The 18,170-nt window shown below is 36.4% G+C and overlaps 3 protein-coding genes across 3 annotated transcripts; 1 reads left to right on the top strand and 2 right to left on the bottom strand.

Moving 5' to 3' along the window:
- Positions 1–475: 475 nt before the first annotated feature.
- Positions 476–1,756, bottom strand: LOC104111858 (uncharacterized). Its single transcript, XM_009621652.1, has 2 exons — positions 1,599–1,756; positions 476–1,193 (listed from the first exon to the last, which is right to left on the bottom strand). Exons 1-2 carry the CDS (start codon positions 1,754–1,756, stop codon positions 476–478), a joined length of 876 nt encoding a protein of 291 aa, XP_009619947.1.
- Positions 1,757–5,298: 3,542 nt separating this feature from the next.
- Positions 5,299–7,449, bottom strand: LOC104111857 (probable transmembrane ascorbate ferrireductase 3). Its single transcript, XM_009621651.4, has 4 exons — positions 7,194–7,449; positions 7,062–7,110; positions 6,294–6,493; positions 5,299–5,754 (listed from the first exon to the last, which is right to left on the bottom strand). The coding sequence occupies exons 1-4, from the start codon at positions 7,350–7,352 to the stop codon at positions 5,491–5,493; spliced, it is 672 nt and encodes a 223-aa protein (XP_009619946.1). The 5' UTR covers positions 7,353–7,449; the 3' UTR covers positions 5,299–5,490.
- A 3,325-nt stretch (positions 7,450–10,774) lies between these two features.
- LOC138901744 (uncharacterized) lies at positions 10,775–11,398 on the top strand. The gene has a single exon (XM_070189531.1). It carries the CDS (start codon positions 10,775–10,777, stop codon positions 11,396–11,398), a length of 624 nt encoding a protein of 207 aa, XP_070045632.1.
- The last annotated feature ends 6,772 nt before the right edge of the window (positions 11,399–18,170 follow it).

The raw sequence follows: 18,170 nt of genomic DNA, 5'->3' as shown, positions 1-18,170 counted from the left end.
CCAGTCAGGGTACTTTACCTCTCGTATTGAACCAATTTTCAGAAGCTTTTGTACCTCATCCTGGATTACTTGATTTTTAAATGCTCCTTGATTCCCTTTATTTTGTTTGATAGGCGGATGTAACACTTATGAGTCATTACCTCTGGTGGTATACCTATCATATCCGAATACGATCAAGAAAAGTAATCTGAATTAGCACATAAAATTTAAATTAATTTTTCTTTTATTTCTGGGCTCAAATTTACTCTGATGTAAACTTTTCTATCAAGCCAGTGGACAAATAGTATTACAGCTTCAAGCTCCTCTGTGGTTGTTTTAATATTCTCATTTTTCTCTGGTTCTTGACTCATATCATGTCTTGAATCCATAACAGTTTGTCCTTGTGAACTTTCAGTTGAGGTATGAATAGAATTGTCCTCAACTCAAATTTTTAATTGCTATTTTGCATATGCGCCATTGGATGTTGTATTTGAGATCACCACTGAATTAATATTTCATGAGGCCTGTTGATCTCCCCAGATTTATTGAATCCTCCACTGTATGGAAATTTGATGACTTGATGCAACGTGGAAGGGACATCATCAACATAATGAATCCATGGCCTACCCAATATTATATTATAGGCTATGTCCGTTCCTATTACCTGGAACTTTGTGTCTTTGATGACACTTTCTGCAAATGTAACTAATACAATTTCCCCTTTCTTAATGACGCTCGAATTATCGGACACAGATATTGATCGTGCTTTTGGTATGATTCTATTATTCGCTTGCATTTCATTTACCACTTTTAGTAAAATGATGTTCATTGAGCTACCTGGGTCAATCAAAACTCGTTTAACGTTAGTATCATATATAAGTAAAGATATTACCAGTGCATCGTTATGAGGAATCATCAAGTCATCCGCGTCTTCGTCATCAAACACTATGTTGTCTCCTTCCAAAACTAGGCAAACTCGTTTCCCGTGGGTAAAAGTAACCTTTGATGTCTTCTTCATAGCCGTGTACGTTACCCCATTAACTTTTTCTCTTCCGGTTATGACGTTTACCATTCTTTTTGGAGATGGAGGCATTGATGGTTCTTGCATGTTTTTCATGTAAAATTGTTTTCCTTTCTCACTAAACAAATAAGTGAGATAGCCCTGCTTTAGTAGATATTCAACTTCCCCCTGTAAGAGCCTATAATCTGCTATTCTATGGCCATGATCATTGTAAAATTCGCATCAGAATTCTGTGTTCCTTTTGTTTGGATCCGACCTTATTTTATTTGGCCATCATACCGTGTCTCCTATTCCTCACATAACAGCCACCAATTCAGAAGTGCTGACGTTGAAACTATAATCTCCAATTTTTTCTTGAGTGTTGGAATCATTGCCTCGTATGTCCCGTTCTTTTTTGAATCGGGAAGAAGAGCTCGTCTCGTTTTGTCTTGATCTTGAATCGAACCATGCATTTTCTTGTTTAGACCGGGAATCTCACCCTACGTGTCCCATGTAAGGCTCTTACCTATTTTTACCAGACCTTTTCTCTTATTCTGAGCATCTAGATCCTAGCCTTTCTTTTGCCCTTAGCTGAGTAACCGTATCTTCTCATATTCACAACTTCGTGCTGTATCGATTGTACACATTGTTCCAAGTGGTTGCAGGAAATTCCCACAAACTCTCTTTCAATCTCCTTGTGGCTTCTGAACTCTTCTCATTCAAATTACTTGCAAATGCCATAGTTGCCCAATTATCAGGTACTCGTGGCAGCATCATTCTCTCACGTTGGAATCTATTTATGAACTCTCTAAGCAATTATGTACTTCCCTGTTTAACTTTGAAGATATCTTCCATCATTTTTTAACTTTTTGAGCCCCCGAATGTGTTTTTATAAACGAATCTGCAAGCTCAACAAAAGAATCAATAGAGTTTTTAGGTAAGAGTGAGTACCATGTTAACTCTCATTTCGTGAGAGTTTCGCCAAACTTCTTGACCAAGACTGATTCAATTTTCTTCTTGGTTAAATCATTGTCTTTTACCCCTGTGGTGAATGTAGTAATATGATCCCGTGGGTCAGATGTCCCATCATATTTAGGGATATCAAGCATTTTAAATTTTTTGGGAATTAGCAAAGGTGTTGAACTTGGCTTCCTGGGGTGTTGTGAATATTTATCAATGACCACACCCTTGATTACATGAGGCACGCTAGGTATTTGCTCTATACATTCATTTTGCTCCTTCAGCTGTTTTTGCAAAGTTAATACTAAACTTTGTAAAATAGAATTATTCGGTATACCTGATCCTCCATCTCGGGATTTGTTTGGCATTTCTCCACTTCCAAAATTGTCTAAGTCCTGAACGCGGATTTTTCAAGGTGGTATTCACTGGTGGAGGAGTTTGTGTAGTATTGGGCAATTCACTCGCAAAAGCTCGTAGTGGTTCGTTCACGTGTAGTACAATCAACTACTTCAAAGCATCCTGCTCAACGATTTGTTCACCTTCCTGATGCCCATCAGTACGTGAAACAGACCTTTTAGGTGAACTTTCTTGTGAATGTTGAGGGGTAGCCGTGGGTGTGTAATGTGGTGGAGTTCCACCTTATTAATTCACGTGATTATTTTTGTTAGCAATAGACATGTTTTGTGACTAAAAAATGAGGTTTGAAAAGTGAACAGATTATCATATTTCCAGCAATAAAACTAATTTGTTTAACCCAAAAATAGATTTTATGGTCAAAACTAATATTAGGAAAAAATCGGATTACTGATAACCAAAATTACTTCACTTTCTTGATAATTCAAAGAATAAGAAAAATAATGGAAATAATAAGTAAGGAAAGAAAGCTTATTATTGAATTCTAATCTCTCCAGAATTGCGGATTGAACACTTGAATCGAATAAAGTAAAAGACTGATTGCATATATTAAAAAATATTCAGATGCCGGTATAAAATAAGGTATAGGTTCTTATATACGGACACATAATTGTAACGGTTTTCCTACTTAATTCTGGCTCTTTAATGAAATTAATTGCCTTAATTTTCCATTATCATGTTTAATTGTACTGGTTAAAATAATAACTGGAGATCACCCATAATCAAAGTTAATGCCGATTCCCTTTCCATATTTATAACAAATTCATGAATCTTCCCTTTTTTCAGTCTTCATTCATCTCGTGCCTATTTCTTTTATTCCTACAATCAGGACCAGTACCTCTTCTGATGAAACACCCATGTCATCACCCCAACCCATATGTAAATGCTCGATGATAATTAGTGAAAATATCTTGAAACACATGAAAAAGTGCATTTCAATGTCTTGATTTCACTTGTATAAAGCTCTCTCTTTTGCTTAAGGTGTAGCCCGCTGGGAGTAGAGTTTTTGAGGACACTTATGCTGGTGTCCTTTACAGAAAAAATCTGTTAGCACCTCACCTACAATACTGATACAAGTTTCTGCGTGGAATGACCATAGTTTGCTATTGTAAACTAAGAAATATTTGCTTGTTATTCAACCTTGGGGCTTTCGTTCTTCGTCTCTTTACATTCTTTTGTTTTTTTTGGGTGTAGAAGGTGTATAAAGATGATTTATTTTTACTAACAGTTAAATTTACTTCGATCATTAATATATTTTATAATTTTGTAAATTTAGTGAAGAGCATAGTTGGCGTGCAAGAACAACTTTTTTAATATAGAGTTGCCGTTGATTCTGAAACTCGCTGGATGAACATATGAGATTACCTACTATCCTGAGAGAGGAGGATATGAAAGAGAAATCATTGGGATGAGGAAGATGATTCAGTCCTTTCTTGAATCACATGGATAATGAAAAATGTCAAAAAAATAAAAAGAAATTTTTTTTAGAGTTGTTCCCATTATTAAGTTCCTTGCGAAAATTCTATGCTTCTATTTACTTTAAACTTGCTCTGCCGTTAGTTCTCCTAAAAGATTCATAGTTCAAGAATCATATTTGGTGCTCTTATGATAAACATTTGCGATGCAGAAAAAATATCTTCAAAATGCTCTGTTCCTTAAACAAGTTTTGAAGAATTGAAGATGAAGGATAAAATGGGTTAAGGTGATGAGGTGGCATGCTACGTGGTGTCTACCTTACAAAGATATCAGTGTCACGTGGGATTGAGTATCCATCTTGGATAACTCTAATAGAGGAGGGGTATATTTGATTCACTAGTATAACGTTAGGGGTATTTTAGACTAATAATATAACGAAGGATAAAATTAATCCTTTTCTTATAATAGAGGGGCAAATTTGACCCTTCTTCGTTCAAAGATACTTACAAAGCCTCTGCTCTAGGCTTCAATGACCGTAACTACTTAGGATCATATGGGTGACACATAGTTAATCTCCAAATTAGCCCATGGTGATGGGTCATGTGAAACTTAATTCATGGGGAAGATTGTTGGGTTTATATGAACAAAGTCCTACATAGAAAGTATAAAAGAAAAAGAAGCTGCTTATAAGAAGTTGGATACTCTTAATGGTGTGATATCTTTTGAGAAAAATAGTGCAGGCTTGAGCAGGACAATATCAAACGATGTTAAGAGTATTTTTGAGTCGTTTTAGCCCAACAACTTTTTTTTTTCTTTTCTTTATTTCTATGTGGGACACTTCACCATCTTCATACTCGTCCCGCCAAACCATTGGCTCTGATATAAGTTGTTGGGCTAAAACGATCCAAAGATACTCTTCATATGAAAAGATAAAATTTGCATTTGGCCAAGCTCGCACTGTTTTTCCCAATAAGTCTTACATCATTAAGAGTATCCAACTCCTTATAAGTAATTTTTTTTTTCTTTTCTACTTTCCACGAGGGACTTTGTTCACACACATTTAACACATATCATGCATCTATTGATTTCTTCGTGTTTAAACATCCCACACGGGTAAACTTTATTGTGTCATGTCTCTCATGACCTTGGCCCCTCACCTCAGCGCGTGGAATTTTAATTTGGTGGGGTCGTGTGACTTGGGAGCTGACATGGAAAAAATGGAGTAGTTGGTCAGCTGTCACGGTGTAGATTCGTTAGGGTTAGGGGCAAATATTTTAAGTTCATTAATGATAGGAGTTAGAATGGACAAATAGTATAACGGGTGGTAGAAGTAAACAATATAGCAGTAGAGGGGCAGTTTTAGACCTTTTCCCTATTCTATTTGATACTCCTGAATGGAAGATTCTCACTTCGTTTACATAGAAGATTCTGACAAATCTTCATCTTCCCTAAATCATTTTATTTGATCATATTAAGTACTTACAGTTTATCTAATTAAGGACAGTGCAATTGTAAGTAGCGCTGCAGCAGAAAAATAAAGACAATATTTTATTAAAATAAACTTCAGTTACAATTTCCACAATTCGAAAGCAAAACAAAAACAAACAAAAATATGAATAAATTAAACAAGAAAATCAGTCCATCAATATGTCACTCTGGCCTCTGTGTGTAGAATTGTTTATTAATTGACAGATAATAGGAGATTTATTTTTGGGAAATAATTATGCATAACGTGCAAGAGCAACTGAAATATCAACGGAGATTCCAAAAAGGAGGATGAATATTGCAAGGAAGTTGATCAAAAGTGATTCTCCAGAAAATAATTGGAGCTGCATCAATGTGATTTTCTGCATTAATCCAGTCAACGCTGCACAAATTGTCATGTAAAAGATTGCTCTACCACCTGATATGTGCCATGGCAGATTCACTGCCCTTGTTTCTTTTCTTGTGTATGGTAACATGTACATACACAGCCCAACCAACCACTGCAAAATTAAAATAAGAATAAACATTGAAAAAAAATGAACAAATTTACTTTTTTGATCAAAATAAATACTCATCACATGCATGGGGGCAGGAGGGGCTATAAGATGGGTCAGGACAATAACTAATCTAAAAATAGCTCTAAACCAATCAACGAGGAAATGGTTTAACATAGTCTTTTATAATTTGAATAGAAGAAAATGTCTCTGCATATCGCAATAATTTCTTGTGTTTTATTTTGATAAGATCTCTCGGGAGATTTGACATAAAACTAGAAGGAATTTGCAATGGATCACAAAATCAATCGAAGTCCATATATTAGAGGGCGATTATAATTACATTTGATGAGAAGTTGAGAAACTCATTTAAAGATTTATACGATAAAGATAAAATGAATTTAACCGAAGAATAGATGATGACAATAAAAACTAAATATTCTTCATGAAAAGAGAAACAATAACAAGAATAATAGAGAATATAATATATATATATATATATATATATATATATATATATATATATATAGTTGATACATATATACCTGCAAAATGTATAGGCAGATAGTGGCAATGCCTATCCAGGAGTGGAAGCTATACATGTCTCTTAAATTCCTTCTATCGTGGTACTTGAAAGCAGCATGTATCCCAACGATCCCAAGACAAATTGCAGCTAAATGTAGTAAAAAATGTGCCGCTTTCTGCACTTTCCTATCTGCTTTCACTGTCTTGTATGCCATTAGTGCTGCTCATACAAAACATGTCATAATATTATAAACAATTACGTACTCACTATCGTTTTGAAATATTTGAAATACGAAGATCAAATAACCTTACCTTTTTAATGTAAATTCGGATATAAAGTTTTTAAATAAAATTTACATATAGAAATTACATAAAAAGTATTATAAGTCACAATAATTAATAATGTAATGTATTTTAAAAGTTTTTGCAAAAACATGTGGTAAAACAAAACCTTGTTTGACTCTCGAATAGTAATAGTACTGTCACGTAAAAGTGGAACAAATAGAGTATTTGTTAATGTGGAGACTGATCCTTTCTAAGCGCAAATTAGTTTATTTAGTAAGCGACTCATTAAAAATTAAATAATTACTGTATAAGAGTAATGTTTATTACTACGTAGTATATTATTCTCATTTGAGTCCACATGGTATATATAGTTTGCTCCAAAGAAACTGTTGATAAACTACTAATTTTCGACTCACCAGCAATTCAAAGTACATAATAGTAAACCTATTTCTATTGTTTCTTTTTTGTTCATGTATTAATTAGGGAGAATACTAAGTGCTTACCTTGGCCAGACAAGAAAATCATCCCCAAGAACATCAAAAGTGGGTGAACCTGCAGAAAGTAATAGTGACATTTAACAATAGTAAAGTCTCTGACATTATTAATTAACTGAATATATCAAGGTATATACATACATTAAATATCTGATTTGGATAGTATGAAAAAAGATTAACGCCTTCACGATAATGAAGCAACCAAACAAGCATAAGAATCAAAGCAAGAAGACCAAACAAGTGTGCAAATATTGTTATCCTTGAAGCCGGTCGATAATACTGGTATGTTACAAGATCCATGGCTTCTAAGATGCAGGGAAATGGGTTTGTTGCTGAAGGAAAATCCAGTTAGATTTTTGTTGTTTTTTTATTTTGACATTTCGGGGTATGATTTGGTCATTATATATATAGAAATCTAGCATAAATTTGGTAAAAAAGTCAGATAATATGTAATTTATTTAAAGGGTTTTGCTTCTTATGAAAGGTTGGTATACATTTCTTAACTTTGTGCATTGGCAAGGCATAAGGGAAAGGACAAAAGCCAGCTCTTGTAGGTCTATTGCCTGATAAACCACGTTAAAAAGAACAAATTATTGTGCTTATTGTACTTTTTCATGTTTTTATTTTCCCTTAGCTTCTTCTCCTCTTATGTTAATATTTTGAAATATATATCTTCAAAATGCATTTTGTGACGAATCTTTGCTTAGTTAAAATTAAATTCTATAAAGAAAGCTGAACTGCATGCACAAGCGATTCCCAAAGGATTAAATACCAGAGAATAAGAAAAGTAAATGCAAAAGAAGGCTATGTTAAGACAAAGGTATCTGTATAGAATGAGAAAAGTTCTCAGGCAGATCTCTTTACACCCACCCCTTGTAAAAGTAAAAGAATTAGTCAACTTCACCAACCCTTATATATATTGAAGCATTCCCTGCAAGGATAAATATGTTTATGACAACATGAATTTACAAGTATATGAATATTACAGCAGACCCATACATACATCTACAAACACAACAAGATAGTAATTAGTGTGTATTAGACTCATTCAACTAGAGTCCAACTCCTCGTACTTGTATAGGTTTAACCTTTACAAAGTTGTGTGTGTTAAGGAAAAGGTTTATGTGATATATACTACTGCAAAGAGGAGTCCAAATAATCGGGGCAGTGTATTATTATTTATACCAAGGCAGCAGCCATGTAAACAGTAACTTTAAAACCTCAGAAATAAAGCTCGTTTTCATTTGTTCTCTGTCTCACTGGTTGTTTGTTTATTTTCTTCAGTAATTAAGGTGGCCCGATTAAACGAAGATTTTATTTAGTAGAATGTAGCGAACTAAACGAGGGTAAAGCAAGTGATAATGCAATCATGTCATCAAAGTAAAGGAATAAAAACAAATTTGTATTTCGCTTGCTGTAAGTAAACGTCGTACGTATGTATAAATTAAATGCAGTACGAAATACTAATCATGCTATAAATTGAGGGACCAAAGCACACTAAGCTCTCGAAAATTAAAGCTTAGTTAAGGTTATGAATAGCTTTATGTAAAATGTGGAGAAATACAACATGGACGAGAGGAATCAACAAAATCATATGGTTGTTCCACATATAGATACTCAAAAAGCCAATGTTTCAGAAAGTAAGTCGTAACATCAAAGCATTGAACATCTACGAGGGACAGCAACATGTTTGAAGATGGAGTTTTACTCTTTTGAAATAAGACTCGCTGAAATATGTAGGTGTCCGGGAATTTAAACTTATCTAGCTTAAAGAGGGTGAATGAGAAATGGAGGAAAAATAAAATATTTGGGTTTCCCTCCTTGGCAAAGGGACATTGTCCCATATTGGAGGAAGAAAAGGTTTTTGATGGGTATATATAAAATTGCTCTTTTTCTAACTCTTAAAGAGTTAAGAAGAAGGCAAGCCTCACGCCGTCGTCGCTTGCTCGGCTTTGGCTTGGATTTGGTCAAAGATTGATTGATTAATCTTTTTGGACAAAATTCTTTTCAATTATTTAATTAATTAATTAAATAATCCGGAATAACCCATGACCCGCGATCCGGTCCGGTCCAACAACCATGGTTGTTTCTGAAAGGTTGCAAACCTTTTTAGAAACAATGCCAGCAACTCTATAAATATACTTTGAATCTCAGAATCTTTCCTTACGAAATTTTCTGATCTTCTTTTTCTTCTGCACAAAAGGTTCAGTGTGTTTTACAGCCTTCAAGTGGCTCGCTGTTCACCAGCGTTTTTGGTACCAACACTACGGTGAGTTAAATCGTTCTATCCTGGGAGGATATATTCCAGCACCTCGGGTACTTGAGGGGAATAATTTCCTTAAGGACACACTGTGTATTCAGTGGACTCGATTAATTCCTATACTGTTTTTTAAGAATTTATTTCATTAAACAAGTATTACTAACTTTCTATTTTGTTTATATATTTCAGAAAGTTTAATGGTTTAATTGTTTATTATAGCAATACAGATTTATAACGGTAGAACCTAGGTTAATTAGCAAATCACTTTGAAAGCAAAGTGGTTTTTGTGTTCTCAAGGCTTAATGTCTACTGGCACCGATAAAAGGTTATCGTGGTTAACTTAATCTAATAGCATTGATTGGTAACTAATTTGTTATAACAAGATTAAAAAAGTAATAATGTAAGAAAATCATTGTATCTGTTTGTATATATAACTTAATTCCTGACGAGTCTTGCTTCATTAAAATCTCGAATCTCTAAAGAACAAGGAATGCAAGAGGATTAAATACCAGAGAACAATAGAGAATAAGAAAAGCAAATGCGAAAGAAGAATATGTAAGTATAAGATAAAAGTATCTGTCAGTTATATATGAGAAAAGTTGTCTGGGCATATCTTTATAGACGAGGAAATGATAACCAAGGGATTTCTCATTGTTTTCCAAGTAGGGTCTGAAACAGAGGAAGGTATCTTACGCGTAAACACAATAAAACCCAGTAAATTCCTTTACTAGCCAAACTCTTTGTATGAATGAGAAAATATATGGTCAAATGGCACCCTACTTTAATAAAACATTACAAATTAAATACACATGCATGGTTCTTCTAAAGAAAGCGATAGAAGAAGTAGATTTGGAAGAGTTGTTAAAAATGCAAAAGGTGAATGGCCGATGTTGGGATTTTATGGTTGCAATCAAGTTCAGAGTCACACTCATGCAGAATTATTGGCATTGAGATCTGGATTGCAATTTGCAAGTGGCGCATGAACGTAACCTCATTCTCTTGGAGATCGACGCTGACTCAACAGAGTCAGTTAATGCACTTTCTTGAAAATAATTCTTCAATGACTGCAGGTGGTTAATAAATATATGCACAATCAACCGTGATATGTGAGCCAATCTCCAGAATGCTGAGGAAAGATGCTGCAACAAGCTGGACTGAAGAAGGCTAGAAAGTCTTTAACAAAATAAAGGAGTATTTATCTAAACCGCTTGTTCTGGTCCCACCAGAACCAAGGAGACCTTTGTTGCTTTATTTGTCCATATTAGATGTGGCTTTTGGTTGCGTTTTGGGACAACGTGATGAAACGGGAAGAAATGAGCAGTCGATATATTATCTGAGCAAACAATTCACGCCTTATGAAGCCCGGTACTCTTTACTGGAATGCAGCTGCTGTGCTTTGACATGGATAGCTCAGAAGTAGAGGCATTATTTATGTGCATACACTACATATCTCATATCAAGGATGGATCCGCTAAAATACATCTTTCAGAAACTCATGCCTACAGATAAGTTAACAAAATGGCAGATATTGCTGAGTGAGTTCGACATCGTCTATTTAACTCAAAAGGCGGTCAAAGGGAAAGCATTGGCAGATCATATGGCAGAAAATCCCGTAGAAGGAGAATACGAACCATTGAAAATGTATTTTCCCGATGAGGATGTGTCATTTGTAGGAGAAGATATCACCGAGGCATATGATGGTCGGAGGATGTTTTTCGACGGAGCAGAAAACTTCAAAGGAGTAGGTATCAGAGCTTTCTTAGTATCAAAAACTGGCCAACACTATCCGGTATCCGCAAAACTTAGGTTTTCATGCACCAACAATATGGCAGAGTTTGAGGCCTGCATCTTGGGACTCAGGTTGGCCATTGACATGAATGTTCAAGATCTACTGGTAATTGGAGATTCAGATCTTTTGGTGCACCAGGTTCTAGGGGAATGGGCTACGAAGAATACCAAAATATTATCATATTTGTACTGTGTACAAGAACTGATCAAGAGGTTCACAAAGATAGAATTCAAACATGTTCCGAGGATTCAGAATGAGTTTGCAGATGCGTTAGACACTTTGTCTTCCATGGTATAACACCTAGATAAGAATTTCATCGATCCTATCCCAATAGGAATTCATAAGCATCTAGCTTATTGTGCCCATGTTGAATAAGAGATTGACAGAAATTCGTGATTCCACGACATCAAGGAATATTTGGCAAAAGGAGAATATCCAGAGCACGTTACCCATACTCAGAAGCGCATGCTTCGTAGATTAGCCAACCATTTTTTCAAAGCAGAGGAATTCTGTATAGAAGGACTCCTGACCTGAGATTACTACGGTGTGTCGATGCTAAAGAGGCATCCAGATTGCTCGAGGAAGTACATGCCGGAACCTGCGGACCCCACATGAATGGTTTTATTTTGGCCAAGAAAATACTAAGAGCAGGGTATTTCTGGATGACTATGGAAACAGACTGCATCGAGTATGTTCAGACGTGTCACCAATGCCATATACATGCTGACATGATACGAGTACCACCCAATGAACTAAATGCAACAAGTTCACCCTGGCCTTTCTCTGCTTGGGGTATGGATGTCATCGGACCAATCGAACCCGCTGCTTCTAACGGGCATAGGTTCATTCTGGTGGCCATAGACTACTTCACAAAATTGGTTGAAGTTTCATCATATAAAGCTGTAACTAAGAAGGTTGTAGCAAATTTTGTTCGGGACCACATTGTTTGTCGATTTGGAGTATCGGAGTCAATCATCACTGACAATGCCGCAAATATCAACAACAATTTGATGAAAAGCCATGTGTGAAACATTCAAGATCAAGCATAGGAACTCCACATCATACAGGCCGCAAATGAACAAAGTTGTAGAAGCCGCCAACAAGAACATCAAGAAGATATTTAGGAAAATGGTGGACAATTACAAATAATGGCACGAGAAGTTGTCATTTGCTTTACTTGGGTATCGTACCACAGTTCGCACATCATCTGGGGCAACTCCCTACCTATTGGTTTATGATACTGAAGTCGTCATTCCCAACGAAGTAGAAATTCGTTCTTTAAGAATCATACAAGAAGCTGAGCTCAGCTATGCGGAATGGGTACAAAGCCGGTATGAACAACTAGCTCTCATTGATGGAAAAAGAATGAATGCGGTATGTCACGGTCAAATGTACCATAACAGAATGGCAAGAACTTTCAACAAAAAGGCCAGGTCAAGGAAATTCACACCGGGGCAATTGGTGTTAAAGCGAATCTAACCCTCGCCAGAATGAAGCCAATGGGAAGTTCTCACCCAACTGGCAAGGTCCTTACATGGTTCACCGGGTATTAACAGGAGGAGCACTTATACTTGCAAAAATGGACAGAGAGATTTGGCCGAAACTTATCAATTCAGACGCAGACAAGATATACTATATTTAAGATTGTTTGCATTTTCTCTATTTGATGTAACTGAACGACGCTTGACCGGATTCCCATTTAAAAGGGGATACATATGCAGTCTTGTGGGTTCGGTCACATCCTAATAAAATCTTTATTTCCCCCATGATCAGAAACAGGGGTAAGATCTCGAGTATGTCCGATTTCATCACGTTTGGAACAGACGAGAAATGTGTTTCCAGAAGTATACATTTAAACTGGGGCAGAATTTTGAGGAGGATCCTCAAAATTCCGAGTCAAGGAGGTTGCAATGTCTCAAAAGCATGTCACAGTAATCAATTCAACAAATCATCTTCCTCATGCATTATCACATATTTTAAACAACTACATTTTTATAAGCAATTCATCACAAATGCATGTTTTTAAAAAATTTTATAGCAGCTTGACGTTACCTAGGATGACTCAAGCAGGACCTCAAGACAGGAATAAAGGCGAAGCAAGGAATCAAGAGCACGAACCAACTGTTCCCCCACAAAACTCATAATGTTTCTTTGAATACATGCACAATAAACATAACAGGAATATTCGCAAATACGTACACCCAGCAAAATCGCTATCTTCATAACGACAAAGTTGCCAAACGCCAAAACGTCAATCTAAGAAATACTTTACTCTTTCACAGCTATTCATTGCTTTTCTTACATAGGGCTAAGAACTGCCCTCATTATTGTACAAGGCTAAACACTACCTTCTTTGCATGAGACAAAGCACTGTCTTCATTCCTTGCATAAGGCTAAGCATTGCCTTTCTTTGTATGATACAAAGCACTGTCTCCATTCCTTGCATTAAGCTAAGAATTTCCTTTCTTTGCATGAGACTAAACACTATCTCCACTCTTTGCATGAGGCTAAGCTTTGCCTCCATTATTGCATGAGGCTAAACATTGCCTCTATTATTGCATAAGGCTAAACATTGCCTCTCCTGGCATGAGACTAAGCACTGTCTCCACTCTTTGAATAGGGCTAAACACTTCCCTCACCATTGCATAAGGCTAAACATTGCCTCTCCTTGCATGAGACTAAGCATTGTCTCCACCATTGCATAGGGATAACTTCCCTCACCATTGCATAAGGCTAAACATTGCCTCTCCTTGCATGAGACTAAGCATTATCTCCACTCTTTACATAGGGCTAGGCACTACCCTCACCGTGCATAAGGATAAACATTGCCTCTCTTTGTATGAGACTAAGCATTGTCTCTACTCTTTTCATAGGGCTAGTCACTGCCCTCACCGTGCATAAGGTTAAATATTTCTTTCTTTTGAGAACTAAGCATTGTATCCATTACTTTCATGAAGCTAAGCATCACCTCCATTACTGTATAAGGCTAAACATTTCCTTTCTTTGCATGAGACTAAATATTGTCTCCTCTACACTGCATAAGGCTAAGCACTATCTCTCTTCTTTGTATAGGGCTAAGCACTACTCTCATCTTATACAAGACTAAGCCTTTTCTTGTCTCGTCCTTGCATATAACTAAGCATCACTTGTTTCCTCTATCAAACGATTATATCTTTGCATCTCATGGGCTAAAACATTGCCACATTATTCGAAAGCATCATAGTCTGAAGGCACCATCCTCATGGCCTGAAGACGGCATTCCATGGCCTAAGGATCTTTCGAAACCGTACATCATTATTCAAAGGCATCATATTCCAAAGGCACCATCCTCATGGCCCGAGGACACCATTTCATGGCCTGAGAATCCCTTACTATATGCTTCATGGCCCAGGACGTCATGGTCCAAGGACATCACCCTCATCGTCCGAGGACAACCTTCATGATCCAAAGGGAATTTACATCATGTTTAAATTTTCACAATAACCTATATATATTCGCATGCACCGTGTTTTAAGATTTGCAAGTAGCTCGGAAGGTAACCGTTCTATAAACAGGAGCAATCTTCGCTCAATTTCCATTCACATCCTTTGAGTACCTTCAAACGTAACTGACGACCAGTAATTGACTACCTTTTACTCTATAACCAATCAAATATATGCCTTTTGATACACCCGCAACGTCCAAACTCGCATTCTTGACTCCACCTAAAATTGTCCGTTACTTACAACACTATCCTAACCAAAAAGAACCCTTTTCGAAACATACGGCCACTCCTATAACAACTCCATCGGTTTTGTTCGCCGTTGGATCTAGAACAACACACTACCTGATTCCCCTAAAACCAGGGATATGTAGGCAACTCAAGAGCCTGGGTTCGACCCTCATTTTTTCAAAGTACATCATTCTTCACAAACTTCGGACAAAATTGGTCATCAATTTCTTTACCCGGCAACACTTTCACCCTTTCCGGGTAAAGAGGGGCAATTGTTGATACCCAATTTTGCCCTCATATATTTTTAATAGTATATATACTTTCAAAATAGCACTTTGTATCTATCGTGCCCCTTTCTTGCTCATGAAAGTAGGGTTTCTACATCGTGACAACTCTTCCTAAAGGAAGGGTGCTAAAAGAGAGAGTCTCCACCTAACAGGTTTGAGGTGCGTTAGGACACCTATTTGCGAATAACTCCGGTTTAACCAGTCTGCGTCACCAAAGATCGGGTAAGGGCTCAAATTACCTCGAGGAAAAGGTGTTAGACACTCCTCGAGGTCAAAAACTATGGGTCCCGGCCTAACTCGAATTATATGAATTAGTCCAAATAAAGAGAAAAGACAAAATTAGGCAAATAAACAAAATAATTGAATTTAAGGCAATGTGGGAGGTCCTAAATGTTTTAGCCTAAAGGATCACCCTGTCCAACATGAATAATACTTCGTAACTCCCTCGAGGTTGGGTGTTACTCGTATTATTCAGTGGGCACAGACTATCATCTCCTGCTACCCGATTACTATCTTTAAATTATTTACCTAAAGCGTACTAATTGATTCTAAATCGTACCTTATGCGTGCACTACCCGTCCCATACCTATAGTCTAAGAGGCGTTTAGACCTCTATCTTGGGTGGTTCTAGACTTAACTTAGGTTGTTCAAAAATGAGAAAATTAGGCGACATACAAAACAAATTGTACTTTCATGTATAAACAAATAAGGGCTCAAGTTAGCCTCCACACTTAGGCAACAAATGCATGCAAACAAGTTAGGCATTTGACAGTTGCAGATTGTAGAAAAATTAAAGTTATTGAATCCTCTAGACATGATCTCTATGTGATTCTGGATTCAAGCGTGGAGGCAGTTTCAGAGCAAGATGCCATTTTAGATACAATTTCTAAACGACTACACAGTTTGCCTGCTGATTATAGGTTATAAACGATCGAACATATAGACATGATATCTAGGTGATTTACCCAGGAGTTGGCAGTGATGACCATTGGAAATACTCAGAATTACTCAATTTGATCATATAGGCATTCTTTATAATAGTGGCTCAGCTAAACAATGAAACAGTGTTTGAAAAAAAAAAGTTCAATACTAACACTTCAAGGCGAGTAGTATTACCCTATAGGCAGGATTTCTAACAATTAGTGATTGAAACTGATTTTTTATACTTGCTCCTATAGGCATGTTTTCTAGGTGAGCAGTATAATAACAACAACATATTAATCAATTGAAGTCCTATAGGCATGATTCCTAGATGAATATTGGTATCTAATGAATACGCTGCAATTATGCCAATTGGGAGATTTGTCATTTTCATTTCCTATTGCCATTATATCTGACAAAACATATAGGAGCAGAATATGTTAAACGGATTAAGCATTCAGGTCCTATAGGCAGGATGTCTAACAACACATAGTAGCAGAACATATTTGAGCAATTAAACACCTATAGGCAAGATTTCTACCGGTCTTATGCAAACATTATGATAGACCCATTTTCCCAATTTTACTAACACCCCAATTGTTATTACAGAATTAATACAGACCTAATACAAAAAATTATGATACAAATAACTATAGTGGACCTAAGACATGCCCAAACTGTACCCAGCCCAGCCAGGCCTTCAGTTTTGTATCCATATAGGTTTCAACACAGCCCAGAAAACACAAGAGAACTTGGATGATATCCAACAACCATAGTCGATCAAAAGATTCAGAAAAACAGTAATTTACACAATCCAATTATCCAGTAGGCATAGAAAGCGATAGAATTGAGTAGTCAAGAAGAAAGTGGCCAAGAACCTTCGGCCCTAGTTTGTCAGTGTTCACAAGGGTCTCAAAGTAGACCCCGAGTAGTGCTCACACTAGGGAGGTTAATAGAGAAGTTTTAGGAGGCATTTACTTTCAGCTGGCCAAGAATTAAAGACTCAGAATAGGGAAACAACCAATGAAAAATAGTAATAAAGTAATGGGTTTGGAAAAGCATTTGCAGACACTTTAAAATAATCACATAATGAACATGAACTCGAGAAGAAAACTAATACATTGGGGCAGAGTTACATATGATAAGAAACAAGGAGCCTGGGATTGCAAAGTTAACAGGCAAGGACATTAGACTAGTAAAACCAATTAATACAACCAGTTTAGAACTTATAGGATCAAATTATACCCAAACTCAGGATTACACAGTATAATACAAACATGATTATATATCATAGAGGGTATCAGTCAAGTTTAAGGGATAACAAGTAGTTAGAGGTGCAGATTTGGACATGGAAAGAACACACAGAGTGGCAACCTTATTCATAAGAGCATACTACACTTAAAGTAAAGGTCTTAAACAAGTTGGGGCAGGTTAACAACATCAATTAATCACTGGAAGTTCGTAATTAGGCCAAGAAACATGGAGTAAACCATGTAATCAGAACAACACTACACTAAGCATGCTTTATTCTATCTGAATTAACTAAGTTAAGTACAAAGACATTATTAAGCTAGCAATTATAGGCAGAATTAAACAGGAAAAGAGTCAGGAGAACATATTAGGTCATGCAATTCGAAGAACATGCTAATTAGAACATGATAAACATTGAGTAAGTTAGAAACTAACCAGTGATTGTTCAACAAACAAGAAAAGAACGGCAGTAGGGACCTAGAATCTAGAATGTGTCAAGTTCCAAGGGTTTCGAGAACCCAGGGTAGTGCTCACACCCAAGAGAGGTCGGGAAGAATAGAAATCCAGTGGCCTTGGCTTTCAGCTGGCCAAAAGCCAAACAGAACAGAGTAATAAGCAAACACAGAGTAGAAACCTACAATTGTTTTAGTGGAAAATGATGATTGAAGTCCGTTTCAATGGGGGGGGGGGTTTATATAGTGTAGAAATCAAACAAAAAATATGGAAAACCATCAATCAAACACTAGAAAGGTAAAATACCACATGCGGTCGAAATCAGTAAGGAAAAGAGAGAAATTTCAAAACCCTAATTTTAGGGAAAGTACAAAAAATCGGCAGAATCTAAAAATAAAAAATCAAACGTTGCACAGAATAAGATGAATATAGACGGAAACATCGC

This window comes from Nicotiana tomentosiformis, chromosome 11 (genome assembly GCF_000390325.3).
Source record: "Nicotiana tomentosiformis chromosome 11, ASM39032v3, whole genome shotgun sequence".
NCBI classification, from domain to species: domain Eukaryota; kingdom Viridiplantae; phylum Streptophyta; class Magnoliopsida; order Solanales; family Solanaceae; genus Nicotiana; species Nicotiana tomentosiformis.
Note: the sequence above shows the minus strand (reverse complement) of the source record. Positions and strands in the feature narration are given on the sequence as shown.